The sequence below is a fragment of the Myotis brandtii genome, unplaced genomic scaffold (genome assembly GCF_000412655.1).
Source record: "Myotis brandtii unplaced genomic scaffold, ASM41265v1 scaffold14, whole genome shotgun sequence".
Classification (NCBI taxonomy): Eukaryota; Metazoa; Chordata; class Mammalia; order Chiroptera; family Vespertilionidae; genus Myotis; species Myotis brandtii.
The window spans coordinates 759,208-780,430 of NW_005354999.1; the positions used below are offsets into that span (position 1 = coordinate 759,208).

General features: G+C 36.7%; 2 protein-coding genes across 8 annotated transcripts in view; one reads left to right on the plus strand and one right to left on the minus strand.

Annotated features, from left to right (window-relative positions):
- LOC102251567 (zinc finger protein 667-like) overlaps positions 1-11,113 on the minus strand; it is a 91,658-nt gene extending 80,545 nt beyond the window's left edge. For all 3 annotated transcript variants that reach the window (XR_001361028.1, XM_014535217.1, XM_005860772.2), the window contains exon 1: positions 10,871-11,113. The gene's annotated coding sequence lies outside the window, so the exon portion shown is untranslated. The remainder of the gene's footprint in view (positions 1-10,870) is intronic.
- A 176-nt stretch (positions 11,114-11,289) lies between these two features.
- MAP9 (microtubule-associated protein 9) overlaps positions 11,290-21,223 on the plus strand; it is a 29,261-nt gene continuing 19,327 nt past the window's right edge. Inside the window, exons 1-6 of one of the 5 annotated variants that reach the window (XM_014535212.1) lie at positions 11,290-11,415; positions 12,624-12,778; positions 13,718-13,802; positions 14,718-15,038; positions 17,113-17,345; positions 20,923-21,019. In XM_014535212.1, the coding sequence (XP_014390698.1) occupies positions 12,704-12,778; positions 13,718-13,802; positions 14,718-15,038; positions 17,113-17,345; positions 20,923-21,019 (811 nt within the window). In that variant the 5' untranslated portion in view covers positions 11,290-11,415; positions 12,624-12,703. Of the gene's footprint in view, positions 11,416-11,837; positions 11,886-12,623; positions 12,779-13,717; positions 13,803-14,717; positions 15,039-17,112; positions 17,346-20,922; positions 21,020-21,223 lie in introns of those variants that run through there. The other 4 variants (XM_005860773.2, XM_014535215.1, XM_014535216.1 and 1 more) reach the window with 4 other exon arrangements.

A 21,223-nucleotide genomic window follows, 5' to 3' on the forward strand; every position in this document is an offset into this window, starting at 1 on the left:
ACCTGAAAGGAATAAAACAACACACACACACACACACACACACACACACACACACACACACACACACACACAAAATAGAGAAAATAACAACAGACCCAGAATGCATTAAAAAGGACCACATAAAAATACCAATTAATGGTTTCTCAGAGAAATGGAAAGATACTTCACTAAAATAAATAGATGTAGTGGAAATAAGCAGAAACAAAGTTTGGCTGGCAGGAAGAGAGATTTCAGAAAATCCTTTAAAAATGAAACAGAAAAGCAAGTAACAGGAAACTGATAGCAGGGGGAGGGTGGGAGGAAGAGCTGAAAGATCAATCTATGGTATCCAATTTCTAAATAAGAAAGATCCTAGAAAGAAAAAATGAGAGATGAAAGACAGAAATTAGCAAAAGCATAATTAAAGATAGGTCTTCAAATCTGAAGGACATGAACCTTGTTTGAAAGCAGGCCAAATTTCAAGACAAAAAAGAAAATTATACACACCCCAATGCATATCACTATAAATTTTAGAGTATCAGAAATAAGGCCATCATTCCTAAAATGTTTTTCAGAAAAAAAAGTTACATTTCTCAGGAGCAAAATCAGATAACAGAAGACATAAATATAATTCCTCCAAATATGTAAATGTTTATTTAAAACTCATAGTGTAAGCTTATTTTATTGAATTGTGAAACTTTTTTATATACAAGGGCAAATAATATTTACACCATACACCTCCTTTTAAGAAATCTTGGAGGTAATATTAGCAAGATGACAGAACAGAAGTCCTATACTATCCTTCCTCCTATGGACATACCAATTCAACAGCATTACACAGATCAATTTCTTTTCTGATAAATTCAGAAATTAGGTGACAGGCTCTTGCATCCCAGGCAGATGCAAAACTATCCACATCAAAACTGGTAGGAAAATTAGAGACATCCTCTCATCATAATCCTTACCTCTGACAGTGAGCCAGATGATCAGGAGAAAACCTCCAGCTCTTAGCTTATTCCTCAGGGAGAGAGAGTTAGATCGCATATCCAACTTAACTTTTCCAGGTGCTACCTGAAGGACTGGGCTTTTGTCTTGCCTGTCTAGGAGCATTGGCTGGGCCTGGCATACAGTAGGCCCTGGGACTGCAGAGAATAAAGGTTGTGGTTAAAACTAGTGCATGGGCACTCACTACAGTTTGTTTCCCTGGCTCAATGCAGAGTGAATGAGCATTAACAAAACAAAACAAAAAATGTTCCAGCCCAGCCGGCATGGCTCAGTGGTTGAGCATCGACCTATGAAGCAGGAAGTCACAGTTTGATTCCCAGTAAGGGCACATGCCCGGGTTGCAGGTTCGATCTCCAGTGTAGGGTGTGCAGGAGGCAGATGATCAATGATTCTCTCTCCTCATTGATGTTTCTATCTCTCTCTCTCAAACCAATAAAAATATATTTAAAAAAATGTTTTAGCTTCTCCCCGAGGAAGGAAAGACTTGGCCCACATGTCAAATGTTCTTTTTCAGGAGTTGCCCAAGGAACAGGATTCTGTCTCACCTTGCTTGGCACATTGATGGGACTGGTCATATTCTAGACACCTGCGAGCCTCAAAGAAGGAAGACAGCAGTTTAGACTCCCAGGAAGGTTGGAAAGGCCCACAGAAGCTCTGGCCAAGGTGACTGGTGAGAGTCTTATCCTGTATGAGGCCAATACACGAATGTTCACAGCAGTTTTATTCATAATTGCCCAAACTCGGAAGCTATTATGATGTCCTTCACTGGGTAAATGGATAAATAAATGATGGCATATGCAGACAATGGAATATTGCCTTATGCGGAAAAGAAATAAGCTATCAAACCATGAGAAGATATAGAGAAACCTTCACTGCATATTACTAAGTGAAATAAACCAATCTAAAAAGGCTGAATACTATATGATTCCAACTACTTAACATTCTGGAAAAGGCTTAGAATACATGTGCAAAACATTGTACAAAACAGAAGCAGAATATACTTTCATCTCAGGAACACATGGAATAGTTTCCAGGATAGATTACATGTTAGGTCAAAAACAAGTCTTAATAAATTTAAGAAGCTTGAAGTACTTTTCCAAGCACAATGGAAGGAAACTACAAGTCAATAGCAAAAGAAAAGCAGAATAACTCAGTCTCAGCATTAGTCTCTTGAAGCAGAGAGAGGCAAGCATTCTCTGTTGGGTACTGTCCCAATTTCTGACTCAGAATCCATGAGTATAAACAACAGTTGCTTTTCATCACTAAATGTTGAGAGGGTTAAGTTGCCAATTATAGTAACTAGATCGGGTAAGTGACATAATCTCTCTGTGCTTTTGATTCCTCATCTATAAAATGGGCATAATAATACCTCATAGGCATGGTAAGAATTTCAAAGTACATAGAAGGAATTTAGAGAAGGCCTGGAATTACTAAACTCTTTATTGTAATGGTAGCTGTTGTCGTTATTGTTATTATTAATATTAATTATCTTCTGAAAAAATCTTTAGCTAGGAAGCAAAACAAGTATCTGAAGTGCTGCCTATAACAATATGCTGCTAAGGGATACTGTATTATAAATCTTAGCAGAAATGACATAAATTGTACTAGTGACCTTGTTGCCATACTGAGCAAACAAGCAGATTTTATGTCTTCTCTTTTGGCTTCAGATTATATAACATATGTGTTTCTACAAAAAGAGAGAGAGAGAGAGAGAGAGAGAGAGAGATTGATTTGGTTTTTGTTGTTTTATTTGTTTTTTTTTTAATTTAAAAAAAAAGCAGTTGAATAATCCAAAATTAATACAATTACATATTGGTGGCAGCGTGTGAGTAAGCTAAATCATGTCTGTTACAGGAGGAATTAGATAGAAAATGTTTTAAAACTATAAATCAAAGTATAGTAGTTGGCCTAGCCGGTTTGGCTCAGTGGATAGAGCGTCGGCCTGCGGACTGAAGGGTCCCAGGTTCGATTCCGGTCAAGGGCATGTACCTTGGTTGCGGGCACATCCCCAGTAGGGAGTGTGCAGGAGGCTATAGTAGTTGAGTTATATTTTTAGAGATGATATTTTTTAAAATCGTTACAAATAAACCCTCAGTTAATGTTTGTTGACTTTAGAAGTACTGAGGGTGAGAACTGGTGGTTTGGGAGAACAAGGGAACCATTTTATTTTATTAAAAGCTCTTCAGTACCATTTTATTGTTATATCATACATTAGTTACTTTGACTTAAAAGTTAAAGTTCTTTTTAAAATAAAAATATTTCCAAGAGCAGAAGTCCTTTTGCTTCAGGCTAAAATTACCAGAATTTTTATAGAGAAGAGTAAATGTCTAAACAGTTATTCAGTAAAATAAAGTGGCTTTCTCTGACAATATGAAAGGCCGCCCACAGTAATACATGAAGGGCTATCCAGAAATCATAGCAATATCCAAATAAAAATATCAAAATCTCTTAAAAGTACCTCCAATATCCATGCTAAAGTTCTAAATGGAATCCTATATTAAAAGAATGGACATTGTAACATTTGCTTCTACAAGCATGCATGTTTGGAATAGATGCAAAATCCTTAGAGATGCTCACATCTTCAGATTCTCACCATCCTCCAGAAAAAAATGGTTTAAAATAAAAGACAAAAATATTCTGAATTAAATTTTCAGGGACATATAGTAGGAAACATCCAAAAATATGTATGTCATTCTTAATCTTGAAGGCAGCCAGAGAAAGCAATGGAAAGAAGATTAAATTGAATGCGTGGGATTCAAATTATGGGAATGCAAATTGGACACACTTGAATGACTCTAAGTATAACAAGCTAATTTGGTGTTGCTTATGTAAATAAACTTAAATTGCAGACTTGCAAAGAAATCAAGCTTCATAGCTGCAAAATCTCACATCAAAACCACAAACATTTTAGGTAGATTTGCCCAATAGCATCCAAGAAGATAAAATCTTCAATGCTTATGTAATCATAAACCCTACACTATAAAGAACTGCTTGCCTAAATGGAAGTTAGAAATATGCATTAATAAAAAAATGTTATTAGAAAATTTGTCTACTTCTAAGAGCTTCTTATTATATTTTCTCATATGGCATAATAAGAAGAGCTTTTCCAAAACTTTTAGTTTTTGCCTGGTATACCACTACTTTTTGCCTTGCCTTTTAGTTTATATCTATTATAATTACTTTTATTATAAAATAATTCCTCTTGGATACTGCTGTTTAAGACTCCTGAATTCATAAGGTATTCAACATTTAATAACATACAGTAAAGGTATGTTTTTGTGTTTTTGTTTTTAGTAGAAGCTATTTTATAAAAAAAAAAAGTATTTATGTAAGCATGCTATAAGATATTTGGGATGTAAATTCTTCCCAGAATGATCATGCTGACTCCATCATTCAGATCATAGTTGTTTCCGTGGAAGTGAAAAGTTGAGCCTTGGAGATACATGCCATTAGTAGCAAGAATGGGAGCTAAAAGGTCACAGAAACTAGCTGAGTCGTGATAACATAGGGCTTTAGGGTATGGATTGGCCAACTCCAGTTAAGAGAGTGTCTTAGGTCAGTTTCCCTAGAAGCAGATTGTGACACAACTTCATGAACAAGATATTTATCTATGACATGTTGTGTGTTTGGCTCCAGACCACCACAATAAAGCAAATATTGTAATAAAGCAAGCCACCAAGTTTTTTTTGGTTTCCCAGTGCATATCTAGAAGTTATATTTACACTATTCTGTAGTTTATTAAGAATGCAAAAGTTTTATATCTAAGAAAATGTAAATATCTTAATTTTAAAATATTTTCTCTACTGAAAAATGTTAACTATTGTCTGAGCCTTCACTAACTAAGTATAACCTTTTAGTTGATAGAGTGTCCTGCCTCAATGTAGATGGTTGCTGACTGATAAGGGTGGTAGTTGTTGAGGGTTGGGTAACTGAGGTAGTTCTTAGAGTAAGACAACAATAAAATTTGATCCACCCATTGGCTCTTCCTTTCACAAATGATTTTTCTGTAGCATGTGATGCTGTTTGATAGTTTTAGCCACAGTAGAACTTCTGTCAAAATTGAAGTCAATCCTCACAAATCCTGCCACTGCTTTATCAACTAAATTTATATAATATTCTAAATCTTTTGTTGCCATTTCAACAATCCTAATAGCACCCTCACCAGGATTAGATTCTGTTTCAAGAAACTACTTTTTTTTTTGCTCATCCATAAGAAGCAACTCCTTATCCATTTAGGTTTTATCATGAGACTGCAGCAATTCAGTCACATCTTCAGACTCCACTTCCAATTCTAGTTCTCTTCCTATTTCCACCACATTTGCAGTTACTTAAATAATTCCACTGAATTCTTAAATAATAAGACTTGAAAGCAGATGCTATGTTATCTGGTATTGAAACAAAATTAGACTTGTTGTCCATCTCCATCAGAGCTCTTGGGTAGCCAGATGCATTGTCAATGAACAGTCATATTTTAATAGGAATCTTTTGTTTTCTCAACTAAATATTTACTTAAAGTATTCAGTAAACCATGTTGTGAACAGATATGCTGCCATCTAGGTTTTGTTTGTTTGTTTATTTATTTAGCACAGGCAGAGTAGATTTAGCATAATTCTTAATGGCCATCGAATTTTCAGAATAGTAAATGAGCATTGGCTTCACCTTAAAGTCATCAGCTGCATTAGCCCCTAACAAGAGAGTCAGCCTGTCCTTTGAAGCCAGGCACTGACTCCTCCTCTCTTGCTATGAAAGTTTTAGATGGCATCTTCGTCCAAGATAAGGCTGTATTCCAGTAATGGTAGACAGATTCAGTATTATGGTTTGAGGAAAACTAGTTTTCAGGTTTCATACTGACCTAGGAGATTTTTTTTTTTTTGCCCAGGCTCTCAATTCTAAAAGAGCAGTCTATATTCACCACCTCAGGAAAATAGCAAAATCACCTTTCATTACACCTGGTTAGAAAGGCAACCATGATTATGCATAAATTAAAAATCCTAATGGTACTTTCTAGAAACAACTTGTATGAACACATGCCACATGCACATATGTACTTGTTAAATTTCAGGATAATATAAAAGTAAAAAATAGTAGTCTGGATGATTACATAGAACTGAAAAAGTTTTCTGTAGATTGAAAGATTGAAAAAGATGCCCTCAACCAGACAATGCTATTTAACACATTAAAATGTCAAATTCTACAGTTAGGTTCAAAGAATCTTTTGAATCACATAGAAAAGTCACCGCATTTGGTTAATGAACCAAGAGTGGAACAACCCATCTCCTAGGAAGATGATAACCTAAGCTGAGACTGTGTTAGCAGTGTTCAGACCTTAAAAGGGATTGCTCCTTTGCACAGGTTAACTCATATCTAGGTCATTCTATCAATCTTTGTACACAAAGATTTTGAAGGACAAAATCAAAATATAGTGTTCAGTAAAGAATAACTAGAATGGCAATTCTTTTTTAAACTATAAGAAATAGCCTCATCTGTGTGGCTGCTCAGTGGTTGAGTATCCACCTATGAACCAGGAGGTCATGGTTTGATTCCTGGGCAGGGTACATGCCCAGGTTGCAGTCTCGATCCCCAGTGTGGGGCACACAGGAGGCAACCGATCAATGATTCTCTCTCGTCATTGATGTCCCTATCTCTCTCCCATTCTCTCTGAAATTAATAAAAGTATATTTTAAAAAATACAAAATCTATACTATCTATAACTTAATATGCATCACTGATTTTTATCTAATACCTACCAAACCCAGACACACACGACTCCAAAACTTACAGCAAATAACAAAAACAGAAACCAGATTCACTTACAGTTAATAGGGAAAAATGTCTTTATCTAACACATGTAATATTGGCTTTTTAAGGCGAAAATTTGTTTAAAAAATAAAAATAAATAAGCAAAAATATTTGTGGGCTTTAGTTATAGAAGGAAGAGAGACATTGTAATATATAATGCAGGAAAAAGTTTGTATCAGATTTTACAGAGTATATTCGTTACTCGTTCTTCCTAACAGAAAAACAATCAGTCGGCTATGGGTTGCATGAACACGCTGTTAGAAAACAAAAAGTTGACGTTTGAATCCAGGCCAAGATATAATAGATTCAACTTAGATATTTACTCAGGATTTACAAAAGTTTATTTTAAGGTTAAGAAACTTGCATAACCAAGTTTTTATCAAAGTTTACTTAACTTTGATAATACATATACATAAAATACCAAAATTTAAACCCATGATTGGACAAATATAGTACCTTTAAAGTTACATAAAAAAATTTAGTAATGCCTTAGCATTAATCATAGCCCATTTTAAACACAAAGAGCTTCAATTTATGTTAGTTTTAGTTCCTGTGACCTAATGGATTTCCTTAAGAAAACTATATTGAATAGTTTCTTCCTAATGCTAGAAATGATAGCTATATAATTAAGAAAACTTGAAAAGTTTTATTTTTACCCACAGAACATCTTCCAGTTATATTTAAATAATTCATCCTTCCATTAACCCTCAATATTACCTATTAAAAACTAAAAAAAATTTTGTTTATATTTTTATTTGACATTTCATTTTTTATTTGTACCAATATATGAAATTATATTTAAAGGAGACAATAAATAGACTTGCACAGGAAAAAGTAAGAAAAAAATTAACAAACAAAATTGCAACTTATAAAGGTTCAATAAGAGTGGCTGAATAATGCATACATTTAGGTGAACACTTTTTTTATGATGTACATTGGAGTGTGTGCTGTAAAAGCTTTTCTGGAAGGCATTTTGACAATAAGTATAAAGAGAGTTCATGTGTATATACTCAATGATTCCACCCCTAGGATTTTATCCAAAATAAATAAGTATGCCACAATGTTTATTCAAACCTTCTCATAAAAATTGAAACAAGTTAAAGGGACATGAGTATTGTTTTTTTTAAATATACATAATCATATAACCAAAGAATTATGCATAATTCAGCTGTTGGTTAACATGAAAAGGATATTCAAGTGAAAAAAAACTGGTTATAGAAGAACACATGTAACGTGAACATTTTTATATGCTTAGGAAAGATAATATGGAAAAGAATCCTAACTATTAACAATGATCATGGCTGAGTTTGGGAGCAGGGAATGGACTCAAAGGTAAGCAGCTTATACAGTCTGTCAAAAATATTTATAAAAAATATTTATTGTTACATTAAACTACTAATTTTCTAACTTTATAATATAAAGATAAAGCTGATGATTTTAAAAGTTCTATGAAATTGTTTCTAAAGTAGTTTATTTTAAAATGTATTTTTAAATCACTGTAAGTCAGCGAATTTCAACCTGTGGGTCGCAACCCCTTTGGGGGGTCGAACGACCCTTTCACAGGGGTCGCCTAAATACATCCTGCATATCAGATATTTACATTACGATTCATAACAGTAGCAAAATTACAGTTATGAAGTAGCAACGCAAATAATTTTATGGTTGGGGGTCACCACAACATGAGGAACTGTATTAAAGGGTCGCGGCATTAGGAAGGTTGAGAACCACTGAGTCTAAGCAAAGTAAAATATCCCAAAAATATTAATGAGTATGTTCCTGCCATATAGTCCCAAAGGTGCTAAGTCTTTTGCTGCCATCTGCTGGAATGTGGTTACTAATGCATATTGCGAGATTTCCTTCCCTTTGGGAAAAAAAGACTTTCCAAAGGATGATGATAATGATAATAATAATAATGATGATGATGGAATTCGAACATGAGTGCAACACAAAATAAAAATTAGTTTTTGTGAACAGTGTTGAAATTTTGTTTTATTCTCGTCAACTACCATTGGATTCTGGCCCTTCTTCCCTTGAAAATCCTGAAATAAATGACCTTTTACAAGGAAATTTCCTACTAAGTGATGCCTGGGCTTTCTTCAATATTAGATATTAATTCCACAAAAACTCATAAAGTTTTTGTGCCAAAACATGTAAATTAGTGATTTTTCTTTTCTATCTCGAAACCAGATTTGTCTTAAAAGGAAGGAGCACAAAGCAGGAAGGGGCCAAGCCAGCCGTGGGCAAACTACGGCCCGCAGGCCGGATCCGGCCCGTTTGAAATGAATAAAACTAAAAAAAAAAAAGACCGTACCCTTTTATGTAATGATGTTTACTTTGAATTTATATTAGTTCACACAAACACTCCATCCATGCTTTTGTTCCGGCCCTCCGGTCCAGTTTAAGAACCCATTGTGGCCCTCGAGTCAAAAAGTTTGCCCACCCCTGGGCCAAGCAATCTTAAACAGATGAATGAAAGGGGGAGATTAACATGGGATAAATGACACATAAAAATACCTTTTGCAGCGTGTGCTACTGATCAGGGAAGAAATAAAATACTAGATCAACTCCTTAAGTAAGAACAATGTGGTTTTTGTATATACAAAACATGATTAAAAACAAAGATTTCTTAAAACCACAATAATATAAGAGTCTATGTAACAAATGAGTCTTGTCTGGGACATTTCACAGGTGAAGATAATATATTTTCAAACTTACCTGAATCTCAAGATTTTATCATATCTCCTTTTTTTAAAATGTAAAATCTATATACATAAAAAGGCTAATATGCTAAGTGTCCCTTTGACCGTCCCACTGGTCGCTATGACGAGCAGTGACCACCAGGGGGAAGACGCTCAATGCTGGAGCTGCCAATCTGCAGTGACTTGGCAGTGGAGGTTCTCGGGTGACCCACCCTGAAAGCAGAGAGGAGGAACCCCAATTCCTCATGGGGCCGTGCAATTCCACCTTTGTGGGTTTTGTTGTTGCTGGGGCACTGTTGGCCTTGAATCTGGTTTACTGCACATTTGTGTTTGCATTCTACACCCTGTACAACAGCAACTTTGCAGAGTGCCCTCTCACACTCCAGGACCCCTCAGGGGATGTCAGAGAGCTGGTTTCAGCCCCATCCCAGCAGGCCAGGCCGAGGGACTCCACCTGCCAGAGGGACCCCGCTCACTCCACAGACGCCTTTCAAGCCGTGGCACCACCCCAGGTGTGCTGGCTGGGGAGGGGCCATGGGAGGTTGGCTCCAGGGCATGTCGGGCTCGTCCCCCCCATTTCCACCCCATTGGCCACCTTCTAATTAATTTCCTTTCAATGTGCATGAATCCATGCACTGGGTCACTAGTGTAGATATAAAAAGCAGAAATTTTACAGAGTTTAGGAAAGACTGAATCAAATGATATGAGTAAATATGCAGAATTATACTAGGCACAAGACAGCAATATACAGGGAGTAGAGATAGTATCTGTTCAGATCATTCATCTTTGTCTAGAACAATATCTGTAGAGAGCATTTAACTAAAGACACTACCCTGGTAACAAAAATAATTTGTTTAGAATGACAAGTTCTGAGTTTGAATGAGAAATCATATTTCTCTTGCTATATAGTAATTTATGTGTCTCTACATGACAATATAAAAGAATACATACTGGTATATTTGACTAACAATAGCCAGCTTCCATCACTCATAAGATGCTGATGAACACATTTAAACAGTGTAGTTGGTCATAGTTGTCTTTCCTCAAGATACTGATACTTCCCTTCTATGAGTCTTCTCCTGATCCCACAAATAAAAACTAACAACACTTGGAATGAGTTTTCAGCAGTGTGGACAAGGGATGACTTCTGTCTAGGTGCTTTGTGGCTGAGTTGCATAAAGAGTGTATCTGATATTGACTGAATTCAATCCCAGGCACTCTTGCAAGTATTCCACCTGTATTATTTCATTTATACGCCCAGCAAAGGGTTAAGGTGGCCAATCTTATTATCTCCCCCTTTTTTCTTTTCAGACGAGGAAACTGGGGCATAGACATGTTAACTTTTACGACCTCACAGGGGCCTAGGGAAGGGGCGCCAAGATTCAAACCTGCAGTGAGACTCCGGAGTCTGCAAACGTCACCGTCGCGCTATTCTGTCCCATTCGTCCATACACTATTCTGTCAGCTGAGTCACAGGCTTCATGTCCTAGTTGTGGCAAAACGAAGAATACGCTTTGGCTCACGCAGCAGGTGCGGATGGAGGCCCCCGTTCCACTGGCTCAAGGCTCTGGGCGCCCGAGTGGGAGCGGGACGGGTCCTGTCTCCTAGGCAACAACGGAAGCCCAGGCGGCCGAGGCGCATCCCTCTCCCGGGACCCAGAGGGCTGACGTCATTTCCTCCGTCTGGGCGGTTGCCCCAGCGACGCGTGGGGCCCTTAGGAGGTGTCTGGTACCCGAAAGACCTGGCAGTAGGGAAGTCACTTCCTTCCGGAGACGCTGTTTCCTAGCAACCGCCAACCACCTCCGTTTTTAGCCCCGCCCCCTCGCTCATTCCAGTTCCCCGTCTCGGAGACGCCGGGCCCAGGCCTGGGGGAGAGGCTCCTCCCCGAGTCCAGTCGCTTGGTCCTCGGGGTCGCGGAGAGCCCTCGGCAGGAGTGATCCTCTCCGTAGCCTTTTAAGATGAGCTAATAAAAGCAATTACAGCTCGCTCAGCCAGACAAAGGAGCTCTGAATACTCAGATGACTTTGACAGTGATGAGATTGTTTCCTTAGGTGATTTTTCTGACACCTCTATAGATGAAAATTCACTTAAGAAAACAATAAATGATTTCCAGATATCAGATGATGAAGAAAATACGGCCTCCGCTCCGAGTGTGAGAAACGCTCACGGGCCCATTTGTACAAGCACTTGAATGCAGCCCACCGCGGGGCTCCCTTTTTTCTAACCGTATTAACACTTTGTAAGAGGGAACAGTGGCTCGAGGAAAATGTCTCTATTTGCAGGCTGGCATTATGACCTTTCTCTCTCCCTAGCACTGTGCAAGCTTTTTTTTTTTTTTCTCCTTTCGGTGGTGTTACTCAGTTATCTTTTCTAATGCAGGTGATCCTCTCGGTAGCCTTTTAAGTAAGTATGACTGTTTTCTTGGCAATGTAATAATTTTTGAATGCAAGAGAGGTGAGAAATAAAATTTGTAGTTTAGTTGGCAACATTTTATCCTATTAATCTACCAGAGGCCCAATTCCTGTGCTGGGGGGCGGAGGGGGGGCGGTTAGGGGGGTTGCCCCTCAGCCTGGCCTGTGCCCTCTCACAGTCTGGGAGCCCTAGGGGGATGTCCGACTGACGGCTTAGGCTTGGGGAGCGGGCCTAAGCTGGCAGTGTTGGACATCCCTAGCGCTGCCCCAGATGCGGAAGAGGCTCCCCCCACCACCACTGCCCTCGCCATCCATGGCTCAGGGGTGCTCCCCCTGTGGGAGCGCACTGACCACCAGGGGGGCAGCTCCTGCGTTGAGCGTCTGCCCCCTGGTGGTCAGTGTGCATCATAGACCGGTTGTTCCACTGTTTGGTCAATTTGCATATTAGCCTTTTATTATATAGGACTGCATTCATTTATTGGTTTGTCTTTAAAAATATTGTGGCAAAATTATTTTAAGATAACTTCAATTTGAATATTTTTTACAAACTTGTTATGAAAATTTGATTCATCTTTACAAGAACTCTACGTTAAGTGTAGCTGTACCTCAATGTTTACATGGTGCTTTTCTTGTTTTTGTTTGGCTTTCGGGGGCACTAAGTGTAATATTAGAAACTCTCAAACATGCAAAAATGTCTAATTTGGTTGTTTATTTGTTTTTGATATTTCAGCCACCATTAGAGGTTGAATTATTAGTTATTTATTAAACATTTTATAAAGGTAATGAGTAAAAAAAGAGATTCCGTACACTATGTCTGGTGAAGTTTTTAGCACAACTTTGGCATATACAAAGAGTCCAAAAGTCACCAAAAGAACTACTTTCCAGGTAAACTATTTGAAATGCTTTTATAAGTAAACACTGTGTTAGGAACATTTGATTTGAACTAATTTTTGGAAGAATCCTATATAAAGCTGGAGTAAGACTTACATTCCTTTTAAAATGTTGCAGATGGTTGTGTTTGGGCTGTGGTATTCCAAACCATTCTGTGTGTTTAAGATTACCAAACTAGCCTGAATGATAGGTTCTTACTAACTTAAAAGTTAAGTTAGCTTTTCAAAGTTGAATAGCAACTTTAAATTAGTATTTTCATATAAATGTTTTATGGTTTTTCCCTATTGTAACATAACAACATTGAAGTTTTCTCTGTCCAGTCACCACAGTTTTGAACTCAGCCTCTAAATTTGCAGTGTTGATTACATCCATTACTGCAATCTCCAGAAACAAACGATCTTTAAAAGTACCAGTTTCATCCAAGATGCCAGTTTAAAATAAATCCTGCCTGAGTCTCAATTATCTTATTTGATAGTCTATCTCAGTGGTTGGCAAACTCATTAGTGAACAGAGCCAAATATCAACAGTACAACGATTGAAATTTCTTTTGAGAGCCAAATTTTTTAAACTTAAACTATATAGGTAGGTACATTGTTATTAACTTAATTAGGGTACTCCTAAGGCTTAGGAAGAGCCATACTCAAGGGGCCAAAGAGCCGCATGTGGCTCGCGAGCCCCAGTTTGCCGACCATGGGTCTATCTCCTTCAATTTGACTGTAAGCTCCATGAGGAGAGGAACCTTATCTGTAATGTTCTGCATTGAGTCTGGGGACTTGGGTTCCTGGCATAGGTTGGCTTTCAGTGAATATTATTAAATGAATAAAACCTGAGTTTGAAAGCAATCATGAAGCAAGCACTATTTGTTTAAATAATTAATTCTAAATATGATACCTCATGTTTGGGTGGAAATTGATTTTAATTCTTTTATTTCAGGATGAGCTAATAAAAGCAATTACAGCTCGCTCAGCCAGACAAAGGAGCTCTGAATACTCAGATGACTTTGACAGTGATGAGATTGGTATGTGAGAATATGGAACAGTAAACCACTTTTCTTCTTTTTGTCTTCTTAGTTATAGTTAGCTCATTCCGCAAAAAAAAAATTACTATGCTAAAATTATATTTATGGATTCACTAGGTTTAGATTTGCAACTTTATATCTAGTAAAAAGTCACTTTTAATTTTCAAGAAGTTGTATGATTATCCTTGGTTGTTTCTGAATGTGAACATGAAAATATAAATTAACTGGCAGTAGGTTTGCAGTAAGAGGATGCTTGTCAGTGGTAAACTAAGTTCATCGTTAAGATCAACTCTATGAGCCTCTACAGTGAATTAATAACTAGGGGCCATAGAACTAAACTTCATGCACATCCAAATCACTTTTATAATGCTTTTTATAAATCAGATTTTTTTTTTGGCTGTAATACGGGGCTCAGTTTTCAGTACTGGTATGATTTAATTTGCTTTTGATTATATTAAAATATTAACATTTAGATGTAAATATACAGAATTTTAAACTTGAAATTCAGTGTTTTATGCTTTAAGGTTCAGTGAAAAATGCTTATGATTAAATGAATCATTCATTTCATCATTGCCATATAGTTAACATTTTGTATTATTATTCTCATAGTAAAATCTAATGAAGTTGTTTACATATAAACATTTTACAGTTCAAAATCTAAATATCTCATGGCCAACTGTTATTTTGAGGAAACTTTGGATGATTTTTCTCAGGGCAAGGACAATGCTTGGCACCACTATTCACACTTGATAAGTATGTTTTGAATAAATTAATGAAATTAAAATTTGTAGTTTATAAATGCCAATAAAAACTGCCTAAGTTTATTTATAATCTTTAAGGCAATCTTTTGACTAATGTAACCTTCCAAACTTTAAGATATACTACTGAAGACATTTTTTTTCTTTTGTTTTTCAGTTTCCTTAGGTGATTTTTCTGACACCTCTATAGATGAAAATTCACTTAAGAAAACAATAAATGATTTCCAGATATCAGATGATGAAGAAAATAATTCTCCTAAACTATCTTTTTTGAAAACCAAGAAATCAAATAGTGACTCAATGGAAGAGGAGCCAGGCTTCTCTAATAAAAAAGACGAGGAAATGGCGCCTGGGAATTGTGAAGACAGGGTTGTAAATCCCTTATCTGAGTCTCAAAATGAAGACCAGGAAACTGAAAAAGAGAAACTCCAAGTGAAACCTAAACCCAGAATTCTTCCAATCAAAAACACAGCTTCAGGTAATTTGTTAGCTCACTATAACTGCATTTCTTGAAAAGTTATTTTAAGATAACCAGGCCCAAAATGCCTTCATATTTAAGAGGGGGAAAATAATCAGACTTAACTTTTCAATTTTACAGACATAAATCAAAATAATAGAACCATGGAGGAAACCCATAATTTGGATAGTGGTATATTTAGTGTAGCATCTTTGCTGGTGCCTGATAGAAGGCTGAAGTACCTTCGGGCATCCACCGCCGTGCCTCCGGATGCTCCTGGGTCCAGCCTTGCCTCAGTCTATGAGCTTTAATTTTGTTTTTAGGGATGAAACTGCAATGGAATCCTTTCTAATCCATCTCATACTCCAGAGATTAAAGTTATAGCAGCACTGGAACTAGTCCTTAAAAATCATTTCTATGCCACCATTTGCTAGAATATTGTTTGGCATTTATATAGTTGAAGGAAGAGAGTTTTGTTGTTTTTGCTGTTAAGCCTCCAGACTTGCTGTTAGAAAGAAGATTCTCCATTTAGTTTCTCTATTCCCTAGGAAAAATCCCCTGAAACTCAGTGTTCTGAGAGTAAATTCCTGGTGTGATCTGGAATTATAGTAGTTTCTCCATAATTCCACTGAGCTCCAGGCACAGTGGACCAAAGATGGAGTAAGCAGGAACCAACCCCTCCGAGGTCCCCTGGGCCACCACACGGAAACATGGGCATGGAAGGTTAAGGGTTTTGTGTCCTATGGTCTTCTTTCTTTTCTGTTTTACAGGAAAAATAGTACTTGATGTTAACTGCCATATAATTCTTTCCTTTCTATCAACCTTAAATATTGTACTGGTAGATTTCATTTTTTACAGAGTAGATATCACTGATAACATTAGTTTGACATGCTTGACATGTACTAGGGAGCTACTCCTTATCCCCCCCCCCCCCAAAAAAAATCTATTAAGTGATGCTTGGATATGGGGGAAACAGAGAGAACAATCTAGGATGACTCTTGGAATTTGGATTGAACATTTAGGATGTAGCTAAAATTGGCAATGAAACATTTACATTGGTATCAACTGGTATGGTTGTAGAATCTTCTAGCAGCATTCATAAATCCATTTATAGGCAGAAAGGAGGAAGGTGTTAATTAGTCTGGTTTTGAAATTTTGTCAGAAGACTGCATTGGTAGAACAATGGAAAAATGAATATATGAACAGGTAAAATTTAGGCAAAAATTTTGTTATGTTTTGAGGGCTGGAAGTATACGGGCATTAGATTATTATTTTAAACCTAGAAGTAATTGCTCGAGAAGTTTCATGAACTCAAAGAACAACTCAAATCATCAAGTCCTTTTTTTTTTTAAAATATATTTTTATTGACTTCGGAGAGGAAGGGAGAGGGAGAGAGAGAGAGAAACATTAATGATGAGAGAGAATCATTGATTGATTGCCTCCTGCACGCCCCCTACTGGGGATCGAGCCTGCAACCCAAGCATATGCCTTTGACTGGAATCCATTCTGGCACCCTTCATTCTGCAGGCTGACGCTCTATCCACTGAGCCAAACCAGCTAGGACTCAAATCATAAAGTTCTTCATTGCTTCCTCCCATGAGAGCGAGCACGCCCAGCCCCTGTACCGACGTTGCCTCCATACCTGTAACAGCTCTCACCTTTGTCTTGTAATTTATTTCTTTAGAATCCACCCCTTTCCCAACCTGTGAAGTCCTTGGACAGGACCGTCACAGTCCTGATTATGAGGCCCAGGATGTGGTAACATGTACAGGGCCCAGAAGCAGAGACTCAGTTAAGGTTTGATAGAGATGAGTCCCATCGTTGTATAGGCCACGGCTTTATTTTATTTGTTTTTAGTATTTTTTTTTTTTAATGCAATGAGAATTCATAACGTTGAGGAGCTAACTTCTCACAAAACTAAAGTTACTTCCAGGGTGGCAGCCATTTTTAAAAATTTGGATTATGAACTGTCGCTTCTCCGTGCTCACTGGAGCTCTGTGTAGTGGGCACAGGAGGAAGCATGGTGGCACCTTGGGGTGCTGTTGAAGCCATGGTTAGGTTTTGTACACCCACCTTAAAATATTTCATTTTTCAGCAGAAAACAGCAGCAGCCTTGAAGCAGAAAACCACTTCACACCTTCACCTCGGCCAAGGAGCATGTTGAAAAAGCACAGGCTCCAGGAAGAAAAAGATGGGCTGGGAGAAGAGAGAGAAACTGCCCTCCGGGAAGAACTAGAGGCACATCCTGCACCTTCATCCCTCCCAGAGCCGAAGGACAGACAGCCAGAAGCTGAGGAAAAAACATTCTCTGAAGACCTTGACCCTGAGGTTAGTATTCCTACTGAACTGCCGAGCTGTGTTCTACCATTCAGGCCTTGGCATCTAATCATGAGAGAGAGAAAATTTCTATGCATGTATGTGTGTGTGTTCCATGTTTTCTTGAGCAGTTGATATGGACATAATTTTATGTTTTTTTTTTAATATACTGTATTTCATTGAGTCTGAAATGCCATCAATTGTAAGATGTAACAAATATACAGCATTATATCATGTACTGCCATGAGAGAATAAAATTCTGCCAATTAAGCCATAACACAACAGTAATTATAATATGCATCCAATTTCAAAGAAAGTAGAATGTAAAAAAAAAAGTTGCCCTTTTGAATCTATGTAATATTGTATAACTTTAATTGTAAAACTTTATTTTTTTATTTATGTATTTTTGCATTATATAATTTGCAGTGTCAGTGTAGGAAATGGCCAAACCTGTAGAGAATTTTTATGAGTTTGTTTGAGCCAAACTGACAACAGTGGCCACAAAGCAAAATCTCAACAAATGGAGAATATTTTCTGGAAAATGACAGTTTTGCAGCTTATTTTATACATTAGAATCAAAGGAGGAGTCTCAGGAGGGATACATGAAATCATTGGTGGTATAATGATTAGGGAGTAGGGGAAAGCAAAGCAGGGAAATCTCTGGGACCGGATAAAAAGTAAAATGGAGAGACACATACTTTTTTACATTGCTGGGTACGGGGTAGCTAACAATGAACATTTACAGCACATAGAGATGGTATTCAGGAAACAAGTAACAATGAGGGGTTCTGTGGCCTCTTGCTTTGGTGAGGTGGGTGTGCCCTGAGGATTGACATTTCCAAGGTATGTATCTTAGATGCAAAAAGATAATAGGATCACCTACGGTAAAGATTGACCTTTGTCAAGGAAGCCATAGGCTTAGGATGTGACTACCTGCCATGACCTGCTTTTAGTTAGGAATTTTTATGTTCAGACCATTCTATGCGGTTACTTTTGGTCTCTGAGTTTATAGGGCCCACCTCCCCTGAGTTTGTAAGATTTGGTATGTGACCCTTTATTATCCATGCCAACTAAGGACAGTATAGCCAGGGTCAGTGTTCTCATTTGGTTTTATTTATTGAATGTTGATGGCACTGTCCTATACTTTCAGAGACATTAAAAAATGGAAGTAAATGTGATCTTTTAGGATTTCATCAGGAAGTTTACTATGTATCATCATTAGGGGAGAACATGTGGCCCCTGTCTTTACACTTCACTATCATTAGCAAACTTCCACCTCACATTTCAGAGGGGATGAGTATGGGAAGAAGGTTTCCTCCTCCATAATGTGCTTTAGCAGATCAGGGAAATGGAACTATATGGTGCCTGGCTAACTTCCATTAAGAAATTTGTGGTATCATGGCATTCTATCTTTTATTTCTAATATAGAATTTATAATTTCTATTATTCTTGTTAAATCTTAATAGGCATTGCTCAGTTTTATTAAACTTTTCAAAGAACCAACTTTGGCTTTGTTAATTTTCTCTATAGTTTATTTACAGTTTCACTGATTTTCACTCTTTATTATTTCTTTCCTTGGGTTTAATTTCCTTACCTTTAAAATGTGTCCACTGATTTTAAAAGCCTTTTGCATCCTTTCTAATAAAACCATCGAAAGCTATAAATTTCCCTCTGTGCACTGCTTTAGCAGCACCCAATTTTTTTGATGCCATTTATTTTCATTTTCATTTCTTTAAATCTATTTTCTAATTTCCCTTATGATCTCTTTTTCTGACCAATTGGTTATTTTGTGCCTAATGATTTTATTTCCAAATATTTGGACCTTCTCTAGATAAATTATAATTCAATACAAAAGATTTTATTGTAATTTTATTGTGATAAAAGAATATATCTTATATGATTTCACATTTTAAGAAATTAAGATATTTTTATGGCCCAACCTAAGTGTATCTTGTGAAAGTTCCATTTGCTTTTTCAAAAAAAATATGTGTTCTGCAGGTGTTAGATATAATGGTCTATAATTTTATTTTGCTCAAAGTGCCTGGCAGTATCATTCATGTCTTCTCCATTCTCACTGACTTTTATCTAGTTGATTCTCCTAGTACCATCTAACAGTGTTAAAATCTCCAGTTATGCTTGCAAATTTGTCTATACTTCCTTTTAGTTTGCCAGTATTTTATGACTCTGTTATTAGACACATCATACACTTATGTCTTGACCCTATTTCGCATTATGAAATATTTCTATCTGGTGATACTCCTTATTTTGCAGTTTGTTTTGTGTGATGTGTCAACTTTTTTATGATGACTGTTTGCATGGTAAATATTTTTTTTATCATTTTTCTTTCAAACTATTTGTGTCTCTTTAAATGACTCTTTTGTAATAACAGTTTGATGTCATGTTTTTATCAAGTCTGACAATCTCCTTTTAGTGGTAGTCCATTTATTTATGAGCCCATTATAGCATTCATAAGTATTTAGTCTGGTTATTTTTAAATATTTTATTTTATTTTAGTCTATTTACTTTTAATGTAAGTACATATAGGGCCAGTTTGTTACTGTTTGCTTTGTATTTATTTTACCCGTTGTTTTTTTAATTGATATTGTTCTTACTGTTCCTCTATAAATCCTTTACTGCCTTTTTATGAGTCAGTCACATATTTTTTGTTTTCCATTGTAATTCCTCTATTGCCTTTTTGCCTGTACCTATTTGCATTATATTTTAGTAGTTGCTCCATGGATTGGATTGCTGTTCTATAAAGAGATGTTTACTTTAGAAACACAAATATAATGATTTCATTTAGTGTTATTTTTAGAATTTTGAAGAAAACTGAGGTGCATAAAATCTTAGATATTTGTAAGTAGCCATGTACTTGGTTTTATAATTGCTTTCATTTGGATGCCTAGTAATATTTGTTTCAAAGTAAGGATTTTTACCTACTGTCATCTTTATGCTTAGAATAGAGAATTAGAGAAATAGATATCAAATCTTTACCTTAAATATTTATGAGATTTGATTTTATAGTAGCAGAAATTCTAAAAATTGCTAAAAATAAATGTAGAGATATCTGTTAAAGAACTAGAATAGCTCTGTAGTTACTGCTTTTTTTTGTGTATGTGTTTTTGGCTTTTTGTTAATCCTCACCCGAGGATATAGTTTTCATTGACTTTTAGGGAGAAGGAAGAGAGAGGGAAAGACAGAGAGAGAAACATCAATGTGAGAGAAACACATCGATTGGTTGCCTCCTGCACAATCCCTGACTAGGGCCCGGGCTGGGGAGGAGCTCGCAATCAAGGTACATGCCCTGGACTGGAATCAAACCTGAGACCTTTTGGTCCACAGGCCAACGCTCCATCCGCTGAGCCAAACCGGCTAAGGCTGTAGTGACCCCTTTTAATGATCAAGACATGGAGGCTTGAAAATAAAGCATCTTAGCCTCCACTAGCTTAACAAGCTTTTGGTGTTGCATCAGCAAACTCCTAAAAATGCAGATGTCAGACTTATGAAATAGTCTTAATAATGCTATTGTCCTCCATAAATCTTGGGAACTGACCTAACTTAATACTTTTTTATTATCTTTTATTTTAAGCAGGATTCATGGTTAACAAGTTTGTCATCATCATCCCTTAAAGAAAGTTTTGGAGATTCCCTTTCACCAGGATCTGGGGAAAAAACATCTATAAAAGGTGATTATATCAAATTATTGTATCTTATTTTATCTGTGAACTCAATTGCTTATATTTGTAAAAGAAATAATGCACAGGTGGGCAAAAGTACGTTTACAGTTTTAATATCTACACTAATAAAAGAGAAACATGCAAATTGGTGTCACTCTGCTACGCCCACCAGCCAATCGGATGAGTATGCAAATTAACCCAACAAAGATGGTG